General features: G+C 36.4%; 1 protein-coding gene across 1 annotated transcript in view; it reads left to right on the top strand.

The window, feature by feature from the left end:
* TPR (translocated promoter region, nuclear basket protein) overlaps window positions 1–19,956 on the top strand; it is a 116,166-nt gene that overhangs the window by 19,108 nt on the left and 77,102 nt on the right. The window contains 11 exon segments of the mRNA XM_053693859.1: window positions 1,515–1,677; window positions 3,018–3,152; window positions 3,459–3,599; window positions 5,762–5,930; window positions 6,010–6,176; window positions 10,535–10,687; window positions 10,769–10,885; window positions 10,968–11,171; window positions 11,587–11,762; window positions 12,133–12,280; window positions 19,019–19,156. Coding sequence (XP_053549834.1) covers window positions 1,515–1,677; window positions 3,018–3,152; window positions 3,459–3,599; window positions 5,762–5,930; window positions 6,010–6,176; window positions 10,535–10,687; window positions 10,769–10,885; window positions 10,968–11,171; window positions 11,587–11,762; window positions 12,133–12,280; window positions 19,019–19,156 — 1,711 coding nt within the window.

Below are 19,956 nucleotides of genomic sequence, written 5' to 3'. Positions count from 1 at the left end.
TTGTTTTTTTGTTTAAGACCTAAGTTGTCAAAATGATCTGAGTCTGCTACAACTCGCCACACAAACTGAAACTTAAGTTTCAATATGGCTGCAACATTACTAATGTACTTAACTTATTTATGCAGTATTTAAACAATGTATATACTTACATATTATTCTTATGTTTACTTTAAATACACCATTATACCAGCATTTATTGACTTTTTAGGGGCAGCAAATGCATCCCTTGCCAGCCAAAGTTTTACATATCGCTATTGTAAAAAAACTGTACCGTTAGCCTTGAATACAATGTAGATTTACACTATTCATTAAAACACCATTATTATTACTGCATAATCAATAAATGTATAATAAAGAGCCAATGCAAAAGCAACTTGAATTTCAAATGAGTAGTAGATTTTATTCCTGACAAATTTCAGTTACATTTTCCTTAATTCATCATGTGACGGGCTAATCACAAAATGCATATGTATATCCTGTGAATCTTGCACATGCTCAGTAGGAGCTGGTGCCTTAAAGTTTGCATATAAAAAGATTGTGCACATTTAGATAATGGAGGTGAATTGGAAAGTTGTTTTAAAATTGTGTGCTGTATCTGAATTATGAAAGTTTAATTTTGACTGTCCCTTTAAACACGGTCAGTCGGGGAAGGTTAGGTTTGTGTGTGCAATAGGGCCCTTAACTTTGTGGTTTAAGACATTTGCGTTAAAGAAGCTGTAGGCAAAAAAAAATCATAGGTAACTTCACATGCATGAGCTCAATGTTATCTATATGACACACATGAACTAACGCCCTCTAGTGGTCAAAATGCATTTATATTAGAGGCGGCCTTCAAGGTCTAAGAAATTAATATAAACCTACCTAGGTTTAGCTTTCAACCAAGAATACCAAGAGAACAAAGCAAAATTGGTGATAAAGAAAATTGGAAAGTTGTTTAAAATTACATGCCCTATCTGATTCATGAAAGTTTATTTTGGACTTGACTGTCCCTTTAAAGATTGTGGCATCTCGCAAAGATTAAAGGGAAATAGAAGTAAATTAGAAAGTTGATTAAAATTATAAAAAGTTTTTTATTTCCCTTTAATCTTTGCGAGATGCCACAATCTTTAAAGGGACAGTCAAGTCCAAAATAAACTTTCATGAATCAGATAGGGCATGTCATTTTAAACAACTTTCCAATTTACTTCTATTTAAATTTTGTTCTCTTGTTATCCTTTCCTGAAAAGGATACCTAGGTAGGCTCACGAGCTGCACATCTCATGTTGCTGACTCTCCGATGCACTCAACTAGCTCCTAGTAGTGCATTGCTTCTGCTTCAACGAAGGATACGAGAATTTAGCAAATTAGATAATAGAACAATTTTAAACAATTTTCCCATTTCTGTCTGAATCATGAAAGAAAAAAATTGTTTTCATGTCCCTTTTTAAAGGGAGTGTACAGTCAAAATAGTTTTTGTGGTTCAGGATTTAAAAAAATAAAATAAATTTAATATATATATATTTTTTTCTCCTCAGTTATGAAATGCTCCAGGACAATGTGGAAAGCTATCGCCGTGAAATAACATCCCTGCAGGAAAAGACACAAAAACTTTCTGCGACCACACAAAAGCAGGAACAGATTATTCACACCATGACCCAAGATCTGCGGGCAGCCAATGAAAAACTTGCTATAGCTGAAGTGAGTGCAAATGAGTTATTGTGTTTTCTTGTTTTGTTTAAAATTGGTATTTACATTTCATTTTTAACAATAAATAACGTTCCAGTAACTCGCCAATATTTACCACATGTGCAAACTTGGATAAGGTTACTGCATAAACGCACTTCAGTATTCAAGACTAGTTCCAACAGCACCATGTGATCAGCCACCTTTTTTTGGAACATTTCGATAAGACACAATATGGTGATGTTACTCATGAAAGGGCAGATAGCCGAAATCTCGCCATATTGTTTTTGATCCATATGTTGCAATAATGGTAACTAATTTTTTAAACGTATAAATTGTAAAATCTTATTTATGCATCTAAATATCTAAAGACGGAGCGCCGCCAACATTAGATTTTGGAAAAAAATATAAAATGTTGTTAACAGTAAACAAGCATCACATATCACACATTTAAATTCTGGTGTTGTAATTCTGGTATAGAATTAAGGATGATTCTTGTGTTTTAATTTTTGTTTTTTCTTGAAACTGTTTCTGAAAAAAACAGTATCTGGAAAAAAAAAATTCTTCATTCGCTTCTTTCTCTTCCTCCACAAACACATTCAAGAGCTCGTAAACTGCTTAAAGGGATTGTAAAATTTTCTAATTACAATATTTTTCTGCAGTTGTGCAATAAATTAACTTGTGTGAGAATGTTTTGAATGTATTAATACCTTATCTGTAGCTAATTTTCAGTAGCCAAACTTCTTACCTCTTGCCCTGTTTGCTTATTTGGAGGACCAGAATCAATGTTTCATATGTAGACAAGAAAGCAACCTCCATGTAGGGCACAGACGGGATTGGCCAGCTCCTTACTTACATATATAATATCAGTCCAGCCACATACATAAAACCAATGTCATTGGACAATAAAGGAAATTGTTTTATGTGTGGCTGGACTAATATTGTTTTATATGACTATTTGGAGGAACCAGTCCACAGTATCTTAGAGTATCTCAGCTGATGCCAGTTAGGAATGGAGATAGATAGATATAGATATATATATATATATATATATATATATATATATATATATATATATATATATATATATATATATATATATATATATATATATACTTTTATATTGGCATTTGAAGTAGCTGATTTAGCCTGTGGTATCCCTACCTATACTGATAGTTTCTATATCTATCTAAACACAGCCAGCAGAAAAATTGCACTCTCAGTGAAAACAAAGCTCTAAAATTTTTAATTTTCAATTGTTCTTTCTAAACATTGTGAACTTTCCCTTTAAGATGGCAGCCCCTCCCTGACTGTCCTAATTTAGCCCTCAATATAAAATGATGTATTTTCTTCAGGTAAGAGCCGAGAACTTAAAGCGAGAGAAGGAACTCATCAAAATGTCTGAGGTCAGACTAAGCCAAGAGCGAGAGTCTTTGATTACTGAGCAAAAAGGACAAAACCTACTTCTAACTAACTTGCAGACTATCCAGGTAAGTCCAGATGTTAAAATAATGTTCACTTATGAGTTATTTTTTTAACAATATAAACCTCAAAAGAAATCTAACCAGACAGCTGCTTTAATGGCCGATAGAATGCTGTATCACTGTACAGCTTGTGATAGGCTGACTAAACTGCTCTTGATTTGAAATTGTTCTGTAAAAACCACACCTTTATATGTGTTTGGCTTCAGTAAAAGTCTTTGTAGACAGAATGTGGTGGTTGATTATGGTGGGTGGGTGGTGGTGGCGGTGGTTGGTGGTGATGGTGGTTGTTTTATTGTAGTTGTTGTTTTGCAGCTCACCCTGGAAAGATCAGAGACTGAGATGAAGCATAGATACAACAACCAAATTGAGAAGTTGGAGCGAGAACTGGCCCAGACAAAGAAGAAACTAGAGCATGAAATTGAACAGAAGCACTTACAGAGCAAGAACCAGGATGTAAGTAGTAATTGTGTTGCAGCCTGTACAGGTATTGTGTGTCCTCTGCTAGCTGCTATTTTGAAAAACACTTTAATTTGTTACTGTGGAAACTCTGAATTCACTTGTCTGCTTTTTAACGCATTGGTTTCCAGTTTATAAAATGCATTGCGCTGTTTAGCAAACTGGTGGCTATAACGGCATGTTTGACATTCACTTAATTATTCCCATAGAAACAGTGCTTAAGACATTTTAAAGCTAATGCAGCAAATGCTCAGCCAGAACATATGCAGAAGTCTATACTGGCATAAACTTGTTCAGTTGTTGGTGCTGAGATCATTTACACAAATCTTCTCTATTGTGGAATCTAGTAAGATGGATCTGTGTAATCACACGACCTGCTACCCTAGTTTCAATGAAAGGCAGCACAACAAATTATAACAAACTTATTCTTTTTATTTATTTTCACCAGGAGTGGGTATAAAATACAAGACGTTTCGGGCTCTCAACCCTTAGTCATGTCTGATGTGTAATGTAGCACTTCACCTTAAATTCCTTTTTACGCAGGTGTAACTCCTCCCACCTCATCACTTTTATAAAAGTTTTATTAAAGCTATACTAACCCTCAAATTTTAAGTTAAAAATACAATACATTTTGCTACTATACAGATTATCATAGAAAACAGCCATATCATATTATCGCAAGAATTGATTCAAATCATATTCTATATTCATCCCCCTAGGAGTTAATGAATCAAGTTTGTGTATTCATAGCATCTCCCTCTATTAGAAGGGATTCTCTAGTCTGACCCCTTCTAGGGAAGGGCTCCCAGTCTATTATCTGGAACCTCAGTTGTGCAATAGAATGACCTGCTACCCTCGCGCCTGACCTGCTACCCTCGCGCCTGACCTGCTACCCTCGCGCCTGACCTGCTACCCTATGAGTTGAAGAAAGAATAGCTCTCAGAACCGTTTAACCTAGAACATTGTGCAAGTTGCAGGCACTTTACAGAAGCACAAATCGGTCTTAATCCGTTAGAGACTTAAAACAAAATTTTCTTTCATGATTCAGATAGAAGTAAATTGGAAAGTCTTTTATAATTGTATTTTCTATTATAAAATGTTCTTGGTTTTCTTGTTGAAAAGCAGGGATGTAATCTCAGGAGTGTGCACGTGTCTGCAGCAGTTTAGCAACAGTGTACATTAGTGAGAGCACTAGATGGCAGCACTATTTCCTGTCATGTAGCGCTTCAGACATGTGCACACTACCTATCTAGATATCTCATGAACAAAGAATAACGAGAATAAAGCAAATTTATTAGAAGTAAATTGGAAACTTTGCAAATTGTATTCTTTATCTGAATCATGAGAGAATTTTTTTTTCGGTTTCGTGTCTCTTTTAAAGTGATTGCAAAGATTAAAGATTTTCTATAGAAACGGGCACGTAAATATTTTAGAAATGTGCCTTTTTTTTAAAAAAATGAATCATTTAGAGATGGTAAAGATCGTGCCATTCCTCCGTCCGCATCTCCTACTTTCTTTAGCTGAGCGATGATGAATCCGGCTCGTTAGTTGCCCCACTGTTCCTTCCTGGTAGAGCTCTTCTCTTTCTGTATGCATTTGTGTTATGACCATGGGGGAGGTCTCCCTAAGGTTGTTGGGATGTGGACTTCTTACCCAATGTGTTTAGAGGGATATGGCTGCACCTCACTGACGAGGCCCAAAGAAGACCGAAATGATTGGGGTTGTCATGTTCCTTGTCCAGAGTAGGATTGTCTGGTATTTTGGGGCTGGACTGACCTTTCTAGGTGGAAGAGATTGATCTACTTCATGAAAGTTCTCCTCTGTGTGAAAAGCACAAAAGAGGCTGCTTATAGGCTGTAACTCGCCATAGAACAAGCTACGGAGCTGTTCATTCCTGATAGAGCGCTTATCTTACTGTAAACACAAATTCACACTCAATTTTATCCTGGGCTCTTAAATATCATCTGCTTCTTAAACTTAAAAATTGTACCTTAGCAGGTATCGTGTGTAGTTTCTGAAGCCACAGTCGGTTTACATAATCTTGCTACTTAGTCTATTTGAATGTTTTTCTACTCCTAGTTTCCGTTGCTGTAGTAAGTGAGGGGGTATTGACTGTAATTAAGGACTATATTAAATTTGCAATGCTCCTTTTTATTTAGGGCCAAGTGTTGGACCTCAAGAAACAATATGAATCAGAGGTCAGCCTTCATTCCAGCACAAAGGAGCTGCTAAAGAACTCCAACAAGGAGATTTCTGTGCTAAAGCAGCAGCTGAACAATTTTGAAGCACAACTTGCATCACGTTCTAGTCCGCAGACCGCAAGTAAAGGTAACATTAACCCTCCCTGGTTACTTATTAGTCCCATGTTATGTACTTGCCATAAAAACGTGCACCACTTTACTTATAGGAAAGGATGAGAATGCTGATGAAGTCGAGGAGCTAAAGACAAAACTAAGACAATCCGAAGAGCAAGTTAATGATCTTAAAGAGAGACTGAAAACTGCGACCAGCAACGTAGAACAATACAGATCGGTTGTGCTGGGCTTGGAGGATTCGCTTAATAAAGAAAAACAGGTACAGAGAGTGTATTGTGCAATACTGAGAGATCTGAAACCAGTTTAGATTGATGAGCAGCCTTTTAGATAACTTGATATTTAATATCAATCCGCTCCTTAAAGGGATACTATACCTACATTTTTTCTTTCATGATTCAGATAGAGCATGACATTTTAAGCAAATTTCTAATTTAATTCTAATTTTCCTCTTCGTTCTCTTGCTATCTTTATTTGAAAAGCAGTCATGTAAAACTTAGGAGCCTGCCCATTTTTGGTTCAACACATGGGTAGCACTACATTTAGCCACCAATCGGCAAACATTTCCCAGGTGCTGAACCAAAATGGGATGGCTCCTAACCTTTACATTCCTGCTATTCAACTAAAGATGGCAAGAGAACGAATTGATAATAGGAGTAAATAAGAAAGTTGCTTAAAATTGCTGCTCTATCTGAATTAAAGAGAAAATAGTTTTTAGTATCCCTTTAAGGTGTGGATTCTTGACACAGAAATGTAATGTGGGTTTGTGTAATTTCATAATTTACATATTTTTCATCTGTAACTAACTGGGCAATAATGTGCAAGCTCGCAGACCATTTTCCTGAACAACAATCCACTTCATCAGACCCATTGTCTTTTTAAGCAGGCAAAAAAACCCAAAGTATTAACATAGATGGTGTACTGAGTGCTGCTTAATTTTATAGTCTACATTCACTATACATAGTGTACTGAGTGCTGCTTAATTTTATAGTCTACATTCACTATACATAGTGTACTGAGTGCTGCTTAATTTCATAGTCTACATTCACTATACATAGTGTACCGAGTGCTGCTTAATTTCATAGTCTACATTCACTATACATAGTGTACCGAGTGCTGCTTAATTTCATAGTCTACATTCACTATACATAGTGTACCGAGTGCTGCTTAATTTTATAGTCTACATTCACTATACATAGTGTACTGAGTGCTGCTTAATTTTATAGTCTACATTCACTATACATAGTGTACTGAGTGCTGCTTAATTTTATAGTCTACATTCACTATACATAGTGTACTGAGTGCTGCTTAATTTCATAGTCTACATTCACTATACATAGTGTACTGAGTGCTGCTTAATTTCATAGTCTACATTCACTATACATAGTGTACTGAGTGCTGCTTAATTTTATAGTCTACATTCACTATACATAGTGTACTGAGTGCTGCTTAATTTCATAGTCTACATTCACTATACATAGTGTACCGAGTGCTGCTTAATTTCATAGTCTACATTCACTATACATAGTGTACCGAGTGCTGCTTAATTTCATAGTCTACATTCACTATACATAGTGTACTGAGTGCTGCTTAATTTTATAGTCTACATTCACTATACATAGTGTACTGAGTGCTGCTTAATTTTATAGTCTACATTCACTATACATAGTGTACTGAGTGCTGCTTAATTTTATAGTCTACATTCACTATACATAGTGTACGGAGTGCTGCTTAATTTTATAGTCTACATTCACTATACATAGTGTACTGAGTGCTGCTTAATTTTATAGTCTACATTCACTATACATAGTGTACTGAGTGCTGCTTAATTTCATAGTCTACATTCACTATACATAGTGTACTGAGTGCTGCTTAATTTCATAGTCTACATTCACTATACATAGTGTACTGAGTGCTGCTTAATTTCATAGTCTACATTCACTATACATAGTGTACTGAGTGCTGCTTAATTTCATAGTCTACATTCACTATACATAGTGTACTGAGTGCTACTTAATTTCATAGTCTACATTCACTATACATAGTGTACTGAGTGCTGCTTAATTTTATAGTCTGCATTCACTATACATAGTGTACTGAGTGCTGCTTAATTTTATAGTCTACCTTCACTATACATAGTGTACTGAGTGCTGCTTAATTTCATAGTCTACATTCACTATACATAGTGTACTGAGTGCTGCTTAATTTTATAGTCTACATTCTCTATACATAGTGTACTGAGTGCTGCTTAATTTCATAGTCTACATTCACTATACATAGTGTACTGAGTGCTACTTAATTTCATAGTCTACATTCACTATACATAGTGTACTGAGTGCTGCTTAATTTTATAGTCTACATTCACTATACATAGTGTACTGAGTGCTGCTTAATTTCATAGTCTACATTCACTATACATAGTGTACTGAGTGCTGCTTAATTTTATAGTCTACATCCATTATACATAGTGTACTGAGTGCTGCTTAATTTTATAGTCTACATTCACTATACATAGTGTACTGAGTGCTGCTTAATTTTATAGTCTACATCCATTATACATAGTGTACGGAGTGCTGCTTAATTTTATAGTCTACATTCACTATACATAGTGTACTGAGTGCTGCTTAATTTTATAGTCTACATCCATTATACATAGTGTACTGAGTGCTGCTTAATTTTATAGTCTACATTCACTATACATAGTGTACTGAGTGCTGCTTAATTTTATAGTCTACATTCACTATACATAGTGTACTGAGTGCTGCTTAATTTTATAGTCTACATTCACTATACATAGTGTACTGAGTGCTGCTTAATTTTATAGTCTACATTCTCTATACATAGTGTACTGAGTGCTGCTTAATTTTATAGTCTACATTCACTATACATAGTGTACTGAGTGCTGCTTAATTTTATAGTCTACATTCACTATACATAGTGTACTGAGTGCTGCTTAATTTCATAGTCTACATTCACTATACATAGTGTACTGAGTGCTACTTAATTTCATAGTCTACATTCACTATACATAGTGTACTGAGTGCTGCTTAATTTTATAGTCTACATCCATTATACATAGTGTACTGAGTGCTGCTTAATTTTATAGTCTACATTCACTATACATAGTGTACTGAGTGCTGCTTAATTTTATAGTCTACATTCACTATACATAGTGTACTGAGTGCTGCTTAATTTTATAGTCTACATTCACTATACATAGTGTACTGAGTGCTGCTTAATTTTATAGTCTACATTCACTATACATAGTGTACTGAGTGCTGCTTAATTTTATAGTCTACATCCATTATACATAGTGTACTGACTGCTGCTTAATTTCATAGTCTACATTCACTATACATAGTGTACTGAGTGCTGCTTAATTTTATAGTCTACATTCACTATACATAGTGTACTGACTGCTGCTTAATTTCATAGTCTACATTCACTATACATAGTGTACTGAGTGCTGCTTAATTTTATAGTCTACATCCATTATACATAGTGTACTGAGTGCTGCTTAATTTTATAGTCTACATCCATTATACATAGTGTACTGAGTGCTGCTTAATTTTATAGTCTACATTCACTATACATAGTGTACGGAGTGCTGCTTAATTTTATAGTCTACATCCATTATACATAGTGTACTGAGTGCTGCTTAATTTTATAGTCTACATTCACTATACATAGTGTACGGAGTGCTGCTTAATTTTATAGTCTACATCCATTATACATAGTGTACTGAGTGCTGCTTAATTTTATAGTCTACATCCATTATACATAGTGTACTGAGTGCTGCTTAATTTTATAGTCTACATTCACTATACATAGTGTACGGAGTGCTGCTTAATTTTATAGTCTACATCCACTATACATAGTGTACTGAGTGCTGCTTAATTTTATAGTCGACATCCATTATACATAGTGTACGGAGTGCTGCTTAATTTTATAGTCTACATCCACTATAAAATTAAGCAGCAGTCAGTACACTACGTATAGTGGATGTAGACTATAAAATTAAGCAGCAGTCAGTACACTACGTATAGTCTACATCCACTATACGTAGTGTACTGACTGCTGCTTAATTTTATAGTCTACATTCACTATACATAGTGTACTGAGTGCTGCTTAATTTTATAGTCTACATTCACTATACATAGTGTACTGAGTGCTGCTTAATTTCATAGTCTACATTCACTATACATAGTGTACTGAGTGCTGCTTAATTTTATAGTCTACATTCACTATACATAGTGTACTGAGTGCTGCTTAATTTTATAGTCTACATTCACTATACATAGTGTACTGAGTGCTGCTTAATTTTATAGTCTACATTCACTATACATAGTGTACTGAGTGCTGCTTAATTTTATAGTCTACATTCACTATACATAGTGTACTGAGTGCTGCTTAATTTTATAGTCTACATTCACTATACATAGTGTACTGAGTGCTGCTTAATTTCATAGTCTACATTCACTATACATAGTGTACTTAGTGCTGCTTAATTTCATAGTCTACATCCATTATACATAGATAGTGGGATCTTAACCTCAATATTCATGGATGTCATCAATACCTTTTTTGCTTCTTGTTCATTTTATTTCCTGTTCTCTTAAGGCCACTGAAGAAGCCAGAAAAGCCATAGAAACTCGTATGAAAGAAGCTGGAGAGTACCAGTCACAACTGGAAAAGAAAATGTTGGAAGCTGAGAAGGAGAAGCAAGAACTTGGAGATGAGAAACATAAAGCTGTGGAAGCGATAGAGGAGCAGGTGTGGTATTTATTTTTATTAAAAAAATATATCTGATTTATCTTATTTGCTGGTTTTTAATTGATTGGTTTCTCGTTTTAGTTAACGCAACTCAAGAAGAGTCTCTCCAGCCTCCAAGGAGAAATGCAGCAAGCTCTTCAGAGGGCGACTGCAGCCGCAAACAATGAGCAAAAGGCCAGGAATGACTGCCAGGAACAAGTGAGTGGATGCTGATATTTAAATTTTGGCTTATTCACCACCATTGGAGACATTTTTAATGTTCATTCCCCCCCTGTTTTAGGCCAGGATAGCTTCTGAGGCACAAAATAAGTATGAGCGCGAGCTAATGCTGCACGCTGCAGACGTTGAAGCTCTTCAGGCAGCTAAAGCTCAACTAGCCAATATCTCCACCATGCGGCAAAAGTTAGAGGATGCGGCACAGAAAGCAGAATCCCAACTCCTGGAGTGCAGAGCATCCTGGGAGGAACAAGAACGTGTCCTCAAGGTTAGTCATTTCATTGGTGTGTGTGGTCTTGGGTCCCTGTCTGTCCTTCCTGTTTTAAACATGGTTGGTGAAGATGTTATTGTATGTGTTTTTTTAAACAAAACCAAGCAAGAGGTGCTGTTATTTTCCCTTTAAAGTAGTGCAGGTGCTACTATGCAGTGAATTTCCGTCTGGTTGTAGCATATGAACTTCAGAATGTGATAAAGTACTGCTTCATAGAATTTATTTACAACAATGTTAAAATCTCTACGTGTTTCCGAATTTATATTGCCTATATCAAGAGCCCATCAATAAAGCATATCAAATTAAGCACATGCCTGTGATTTTGTTCCTCCTAACACTTCATCCTGCTAATTCTGCATTTTCTGGTTCTCTTGTTTAGCCTAAATTGTAACTGTGCTCTGTTAAACCATAGCAAGAAGCGGCTAAGAACCATGCTCGCTGTGAAGAATTTGAGAAGCAAAACCACCTGTTACATGATCAGATCGAGAACCTTAGTAAAAAGATGGTGACCTCTGTTCAAGAAGGTGCCTTGAACATATCCTTCAGCGAGGAAGGGAAGTCCCATGAACAAGTCATGGAAATCCTTAGGTGATTATCTTGTTTTGTGTTACTACCAGCATAGTCATGACGAGTTCCCTCTTGTAATCTGTCCTTTATCATTCCAACATTTATAACTGGCTTACTGCTGCTTCAACAAAGGATGCCAATAGAATGAAGCAAATTTAATAGAAGTAATTAGAAAGTTGTTTAAAATCACATGCACTTTTTAAATCGTGAAAGAAAACCTTAAGTTTTCATGTCCTTTTAAATTGCCCCTTATGTGACGTACACTGGTCTAAAAGTTTAACATTTTACATCTTTATTTGCAACCCTGATAAATGTCCATCTTTTTAATCTGTGGAAGGTGATTGTCTTCTAATTATCATTTTTATTCAGAATATCTGGGTTTTTTTTATAGGTTTGTGCGCCGTGAGAAGGAGATAGCAGAAACAAGGTTTGAAGTTGCACAAGTGGAATGCCTGCGCTACAAACAGCGTTTCGAGCACATGGAGAGGGAAATACATGAGTTGCAAGACTGCCTGAATGCTGAACGTGAAAAAGTTCAGGTTGGTGGATGCATCTAGCATTTTATATCTATGTATGCCTTTTGCATGCATGACAAAGTAATTGTAAACTTGAATACATTACTGCCCAGTATATAACAGTAATTTCTTTCATGTAATTGGCAAGAGTCCATGAGCTAGTGACGAATGGGATATACAATCCTACCAGGAGGGGCAAAGTTTCCCAAACCTCAAAATGCCTATAAATACACCCCTCACCACACCCACAATTCAGTTTTACAAACTTTGCCTCCTATGGAGGTGGTGAAGTAAGTTTGTGCTAAGATTTCTACGTTGATATGCGCTTCTCAGCATTTTGAAGCCCGATTCCTCTGAGTACAGTGAATGTCAGAGGGATGTGAAGGGAGTATCACCTTTTGAATGCAACGGTTTTCCTCACGGGAGATCTATTTCATAGGTTCTCTGTTATCGGTCGTAGAGATTCATCTCCTACCTCCCTTTTCAGATCGACGATATACTCTCATATTCCGTTACCTCTACTGATAACCGTTTCAGTACTGGTTTGGCTATCTGCTATATGTGGATGGGTGTCTTTTGGTAAGTATGTTTTCATTACTTAAGACACTCTCAGCTATGGTTTGGCACTTTATGTATTTATATAAAGTTCTAAATATATGTATTGTGCTTATATTTGCCATGATTCAGGTTTCATAATATTTCCTTTTGCAGACTGTCAGTTTCATATCTGGGAAATGCATTTTTTAGGAAAATTTATTTCTTACCTGGGGTATAGTCATTTTTTCAATTGACTGTCATTTTAAATTCGCGGGCAGAATTAGGCTCGCAAGGGCTAGAAATGCCAAACTATATTGCGTCATTTTTGGCACAAGATTTTGTCATTTCCGGCGTCTTTGTCGAGGCTGAGTCCTTTCACAAGGTTGCGTCTTCAATGACCCGAGTGTGTCATTTTCCGGATGTTATTAGCACCAAAAAAAAAAAAAATTGTCTGTGCGTCATACTTGGCGACAAATAGTTTCATTATTTTAAACCCCATTCCTATGTCTCTTGCCTTTTTTTCTATCTGAGGGCTAGGCTGTTTGCATTTTTTTCCCATTCCTGAAACTGCCATATAAGGAAATTGATCATTTTGCTTTCTATGTTTTTTTTTCTCATACATTTGCAAGATGTCTCAATCTGATCCTGTCTCAGAAATCACTGTTGGAACCCTGCTGACTGATAACAGTTCTACCAAAGCTAAGTACATTTGTTGTAATCTTGTGGAGATTATATCTCCGGCTGTGGTTTGTAATAAGTTGTCATGATAAACTTTTACATGCAGGGAATGTGTCCATCAGTAATAGTACATTGCATGTTGCTGTTCTTTTAACATCTAATGTACAAGATATACCTGTGAATTTATAAGAATTTATTGCAGATTCTATTCAGAAGGCTTTGTCTGCCATCCCGCCTTCTAATAAATGTAAAGGTCTTTTAAAACTTCTTATAAAGTTGATGAAATTTCAAATGACCGACAACATACTGAATTATCATCCTCTGATAAGGATCTATCTGATCCAGAAGATCCTTCCTCAGATATTGACACTGACAAATCTACTTATTTAAAATGGAGGACATTTGTTCTTTGTTAAAGAAGTGTTGAATATATTGGATATTGAGGAAACTAGTCCTCTTGATATTAAAATTACTAAACGTTTAAATTCTGTTTATAAACCTCCTGTGGTTATTCCAGAGGTTTTTCCAGTTCCTGGTGCGATTTCTGATATTATTTCTAAGGAATGGAATAGGCCTGGTACTTCTTTTATTCCTTCTTTAAGGTTTAAAAAATTGTATCCTTTCCCAGCAGTTAGATTGGAGTTTTGGGAAAATATCCCCAAAGTTGATGGGGCTATCTCTACTCTTGCTAAACGTACTGCTATTCCTACGGAAGATAGTACTACTTTTAAAGATCCTTTAGATAGGAAACTTGAATCTTATCTAAGGAAAGCTTATTTATATTTAGGTCTTCTTAGGCCTGCAATTTCTTTGGCTGATGTTGCATCTGCTTCAACTTTTTGGTTGGATACTTTAGCGCAACAAGTATTGGATCATGATTTGTCTAGCATTGTTAACTTGATTCAACATGCTAATAATTTCATTTGTGATGCCTTTTTTTAATATATCCTCAAAATTGATATTAATTCTACTGTATGTCTTTAGCTATTCTAGCTAGAAGAGCTTTGTGGCTTAAATCTTGGAATGCTGATATGACTTCTAAGTCCAGATTGCTATCTCTTTCTTTCCAAGGTAATACATTATTTGGTTCACAGTTGGATTCAATAATTTCAACTGTCACTGGGGGAAAGGAGTTTTTTTTGTTTTTTTGTCTCAGGATAAAAGATCTAAGGGTAAATCTAAAGCTAATAACTGTTTTTGTTCCTAAAGAAGGAACAGAAACTTAATTATTTCCCCAAGGAATCTGTTTCCAATTGGAAGCCGCCTTGAAATTGGAATAAATCCGAGCCTTTTAAGAGATCAAAGCCAGCCCTCAAGTCCGCATGAAGGTGCGGCCCTTATTCCAGCTCAGCTGGTAGGGACAGATTAAGATTTTTCAAAGATGTTTAGATCAATTCGGTCCAAAATCATTGGATTCAGAATATTGTCTCTCAGGGGTACATAATAGGATTCAGAGTAAGACCGCCTATGAGAAGATTTTTTCTCTCACGCATTCCAGCAAACCCACTAAGGCTCAGGCTTTCCTGAAGTGTGTTTCAGACCTGGCGTTATCCGGGGTAATCATGCCAGTTCCGTTTTCAGGAACAGGATCTGGGTTTTTATTCAAATCTATTCATTGTCCCAAAGAAAGAAAATTAATTCAGACCATTTTTAGATCTTAAAATTTTGAATAGATATGTAAGGGTACCAACTTTCAAATTGGTGACTATAAGGTCTATTCTGCCTTTTTTTCAGCAAGAGCATTATATGTCCACAATAGACTTACAGGATGCATATTTTCATATTCCGATTCATCCAGATCGCTATCATTTCCTGAGATTCTCTTTTCTAGACAAGCTTTACCAATTTGTTGCTCTTCCTTTTGGCCTAGCGACAGCTCCAAGAATCTTTTCAAAGGTTCTCGGGGGCCTACTATCTGTAATCAGAGAGCGGGGTGTTGCAGTGTTTTCTTATTTGGACGATATCTTGGTACTTGCTCAGTCTTTACGTTCTGCAGAATCTCACACAAATCAACTACTGTTGTTTCTTCGAAGACATGGTTGGAGGATCAATTTACCAAAAAGTTATTTGATTCCTCAGACAAAGGTAACCTTTTTTAGGTTTCTAGATAGAGACAAAGTCATGGACACTGAATCTAACAGACAAGAAATTGGTTGCAGCCTGTCGGAACCTTCAGTCTCAGTCATTCCCTTCAGTAGCTATGTGCATGGAAGTTTTAGGTCTCATGACTGCAGCATCGGACGCAATCCTCTTTGCTCGTTTTCATATGAGACCTCTCCATCTTTGTATGCTGAACCATTGGTGCAGGGATTATACAAGTATATCACAATTAATATCCTTTAATCCCAATTGTTTACTTTCTCTGACTTGGTGGTTAGATCACCATCGTATAATTCTAGGGTCCTCTTTCGTTCATCCAACCTGGACTGTGATTACAACAGATGCGAGTCTTTCAGGTTTGGGAGCTGTTTGGGGATTTCTGACAGCACAAGGGGTTTGGAAATCTCAAGAGGCGAGATTACCAATCAATATTTTGGAACTCCGTGCGATTCTCAGGGCTCTTCAGTTTTGGCCTCTGTTGAAGAGAGAACTGTTCATTTGCTTTCAGACAGACAATATCACAACTGTGACATATGTCAATCATCAGGGTGGGACTCGCATTCCTCAAGCTATGAAAGAAGTATCTTGGATACTTGTTTGGGCAGAATCCAGCTCCTGTCTACGGTTCATATCCCAGGTATAGACAATTGGGAAGCAGATTACCTCAGTCGTCAGACTTTACATCCGGGAGAATGGTCTCTCCACCCAGATGTGTTTTCTCAAGTTGTTCAGATGTGGGGGCTTCCAGAAATAGATCTGATGGCATCTCATCTAAACAAACTTCCCAGGTACCTGTCCAGGTTCAGAGATCCTCAGGCGGAAGCAGTGGATGCATTGACACTTCCTTGGTGTTATCAACCGGCTTATATTTTCCCGCCTCTATTTCTTCTTCCTCCAAGAGTGATCTCCAAAATCATCATGGAGCAATTGTTTGTGGTGCTGGTGGCTCCAGCATGGCCGCACAAGTTTTGGTATGTGGATCTTGTTCGGATGTCCAGTTGACAACTTTGGCCACTTCCATTAAGGCCAGACTTTCTATCTCAAGGTCCATTTTTCCATCAGGATCTCAAATCATTAAATTTGAAGGTATGGAAATTGAACGCTTAGTGCTTAGTCATAGAGGTTTTTCTGACTCTGTGGTTAATACTATGTTGTAGGCTCGTAAATCTGTTTCTAGAAAGATTTATTATCAAGTTTGGAAGACTTACATTTCATGGTGTTCTTCTCATAAATTCTCTTGGCATTCTTTTAGAATTCCTAGAATTTTATAGTTTCTTCAGGATGGTTTGGATAAAGGTTTGTCTGCAAGTTCATTGAAAGTACAAATCTCTGCTCTTTCTGTTTTATTTCACAGAAAGATTGCTACTTGATATTCATTGTTTTGTGCAGACTTTGGTTCGTATCAAGCCTGTCATTAATCAATCTCTCCTCCTTGGAGTCTTAATTTGGTTTTGAAGGCTTTACAGGCTCCTCCGTTTTGAGCCTATGCATTCTTTGTACATTAAACTACTTTAATGTGTTGTTTCTTTTGGCTATCTCTTCTGCTAGAAGAGTTTCTGAATTATTCGCTCTCTTGTGAATCTCCTTTTTATGATTTTTCTTCAAGATAAGGCAGTTTTGCAGACTTCATTTAAATTTTTACCTAAGGTTGTGATTTCTAACAACATTAATAGAGAAATTGTTGTTCCTTCCTTGTGTCCTAATCCTAAGAATTCTTTGGAGAGATCTTTACATTCTTTGAATATGGTGAGAGCTCTGAAATATTATGTTGAAGCTACTAAAGATTTCAGGAAAACTTCTAGTCTATTTGTTATCTTTTCTGGTTCTAGGAAAGGTCAGAAGGCTTCTGCCGTTTCTTTGGCTTCGTGGTTAAAGCTTTTTATTCATCATGTCTATTTGGAGTCGGGTGAAGCCCCGCCTCAGAGAATTACAGCTCATTCTACTAGATCAGTTTCCATTTCCTGGGCTTTTAAGAATGAAGCTTCAGTTGATCGGATTTTCAAAGCAGCAACTTGGTGGTCTTTGCATAAATTTACTAAATGTATTTGCTTCTTCGGAAGCAGTTTTTAGTAGAAAAGTTTTTTTATTTAAATTTTTCCTTTCATTTATAAGAATAAACTTATATTTTGGGTTGTGGATTAATTTTTTCAGCGGAAAATGGCTGTTTTTATATTTATCCCTCCCTCTCTAGTGACTCTTGCGTGGAGTTCCACATCTTGGGTATTGCTATCCTATACCACATACGTCACTAAATCATGAACTCTTGCCAGTTACATGATAAATTAATTTCTTTCATATTGGCAAGAGTCCATGAGGCCCACCTTTTTTTTTTTTTTTTTTTTTTTTTTTTTTTTTATGGTGGTTATGATTATTTTTTTTTTTGCATAAAGCACAATTATTTCCAAATTCCTTTGTTGATGCTTTATTACTCCTTTATCACCCCACTACTTGGCTATTCATTAAACTGAATTGTGGGTGTGGTGAGGGGTGTATTTATAGGCATTTTGAGGTTTGGGAAACTTTGCCCATCCTGGTAGGATTGTATATCCCATACGTCACTAGCTCATGGACTCTTGCTAATATGAAAGAAATGAATTTATCAGGTAAGTTCTTACATAAATTATGTTGTTGTTTTTTTTTAAGCAGGGGCACTTTAATTTGATTATTATTTTGAAAGCCGCTTAATTTTTAAAATATGTACCACTTTGTTATGGTAAACATACCACCGTTCCTCTGCCCTCTTCTCTTACTGTATTTAGATCGATCACTAATACGGCTTACTCCAATCGTAGCGTGCCAGTGCGCTGGATGACAGATGGGGCATCAATCTCCTAAATAAATATTTTAAAAATTAAGTGGTTTTCAAAATGTTAAAGGGACACTGAACACAAATATTTTCTTTTGCGATTCAGATAGAGCAGCAACTTTATAATTTACTCATTATCAAATTGTCTTCATTCTCTTGGTATCTTTATTTGAAATGCAAGAAGGCAAGTTTAGATGCCGGCCCATTTTTGTTGATAAATTCACCCACCAATAAACAAGTGCTTTCCATGGTGCTGAACCAAAAAAAGCTTAGATGCCTTTTTCAAATAAAGAAAGCAAGAGAACGAAGAAAATTGATCATAGGAGTAAATTAGAAAGTTGCTTAAAATTGCTGCATAATCTGAATCATGAGTTCAGTGTCCCTTTAATGAATTAAAGTGTTCCTGTGATAAAGATTACTTTTATATACTTGGCAGTAATGTATTAAAGTTCACAATCACTTAAGGCAACGACCATTTCTCTGTAATGATCTGTCACATTTTCAGATGTTTTGGATGGTTTAAGAGTTGGTGTAATTTTAGTTTCTGCCGTTTGGTTTAAGAGTTGGTGTAATTTTAGTTTGTGCCGTTTGGTTTAAGAGTTGGTGTAATTTTAGTTTGGGCCGTTCCATTTGTAATTCAGGTAACTGCAAAAACGATGGCCCAGCACGAGGAGCTGATGAAGAAGACTGAAACCATGAATGTATTGATGGAGAGCAACAGGCTGCTGAGAGAAGACAAAGAAAAGCTGGAACAGGAGCTTCAGCAGTTACAAGCCAAGGTAACTGGTCCTGTCTGCCAAGAGTTAACCATTTGGTAGCTGGAATTTCTCAAACAAATGAACAAATTAGGGAATGTATAGTATTTTTATATTTTTTACTTAAAGGAACAGTCAACACAGTAGATTTGCATAATCAACATGCAAAATAACAAGAGAATGCAATAGCACTGAACTTTAAATTAGTAGATTTTTTGTGTGTGACAATTTTAGGTCTATTTCCACTCCCCCTGTACCATGTGACAGCCATCAGCCAATCGCAAATGCATATACCTTTTACCTTTTTATTCTGTAAAGTCTTGCACATGCTCAGTAGAAGCTGGTGACTCAGTGTAAATATAATAAGACTGAGCATTATCTGAATAATGAAAGTTTAATTTTGACTTGAGTGTCCCTTTAAGCTCACTGTTTAGCCTATGAAAAGGAGGGATTGCATAGGTAAGATCCTGCTTGGGAGCTGTAAGCATTGAAGCTTCCAAGCACAGGACACAGCCAGTCTGCAAATCCAGGATCAGCCGTTACATATATCCACCAATCGCAGGCTCTTTTCTTCTTGGGATCTGCAAAGCTCACAGCTAACGTTTAACCCCTTGCGCCAATTGGACATAGATACTACATCAGTGTACCTACGTTCAACACTGTGGCACATGCTGCAGTCAGCTTAGACAGTGGAGACTGCAGCTGGTGCAGAAGGCATCTACTTTTTGTATGGTAATGGAGCACTAATCATGATCGCTGTATCATTTCAGGGAGTAATGCTGTCTGTATCACTCTCTAACAATTGTTTTGTTGCTGCTGATTGG

This window comes from Bombina bombina, chromosome 10 (genome assembly GCF_027579735.1).
Source record: "Bombina bombina isolate aBomBom1 chromosome 10, aBomBom1.pri, whole genome shotgun sequence".
Lineage (NCBI taxonomy): Eukaryota > Metazoa > Chordata > Amphibia > Anura > Bombinatoridae > Bombina > Bombina bombina.
Note: the sequence above shows the minus strand (reverse complement) of the source record. Positions and strands in the feature narration are given on the sequence as shown.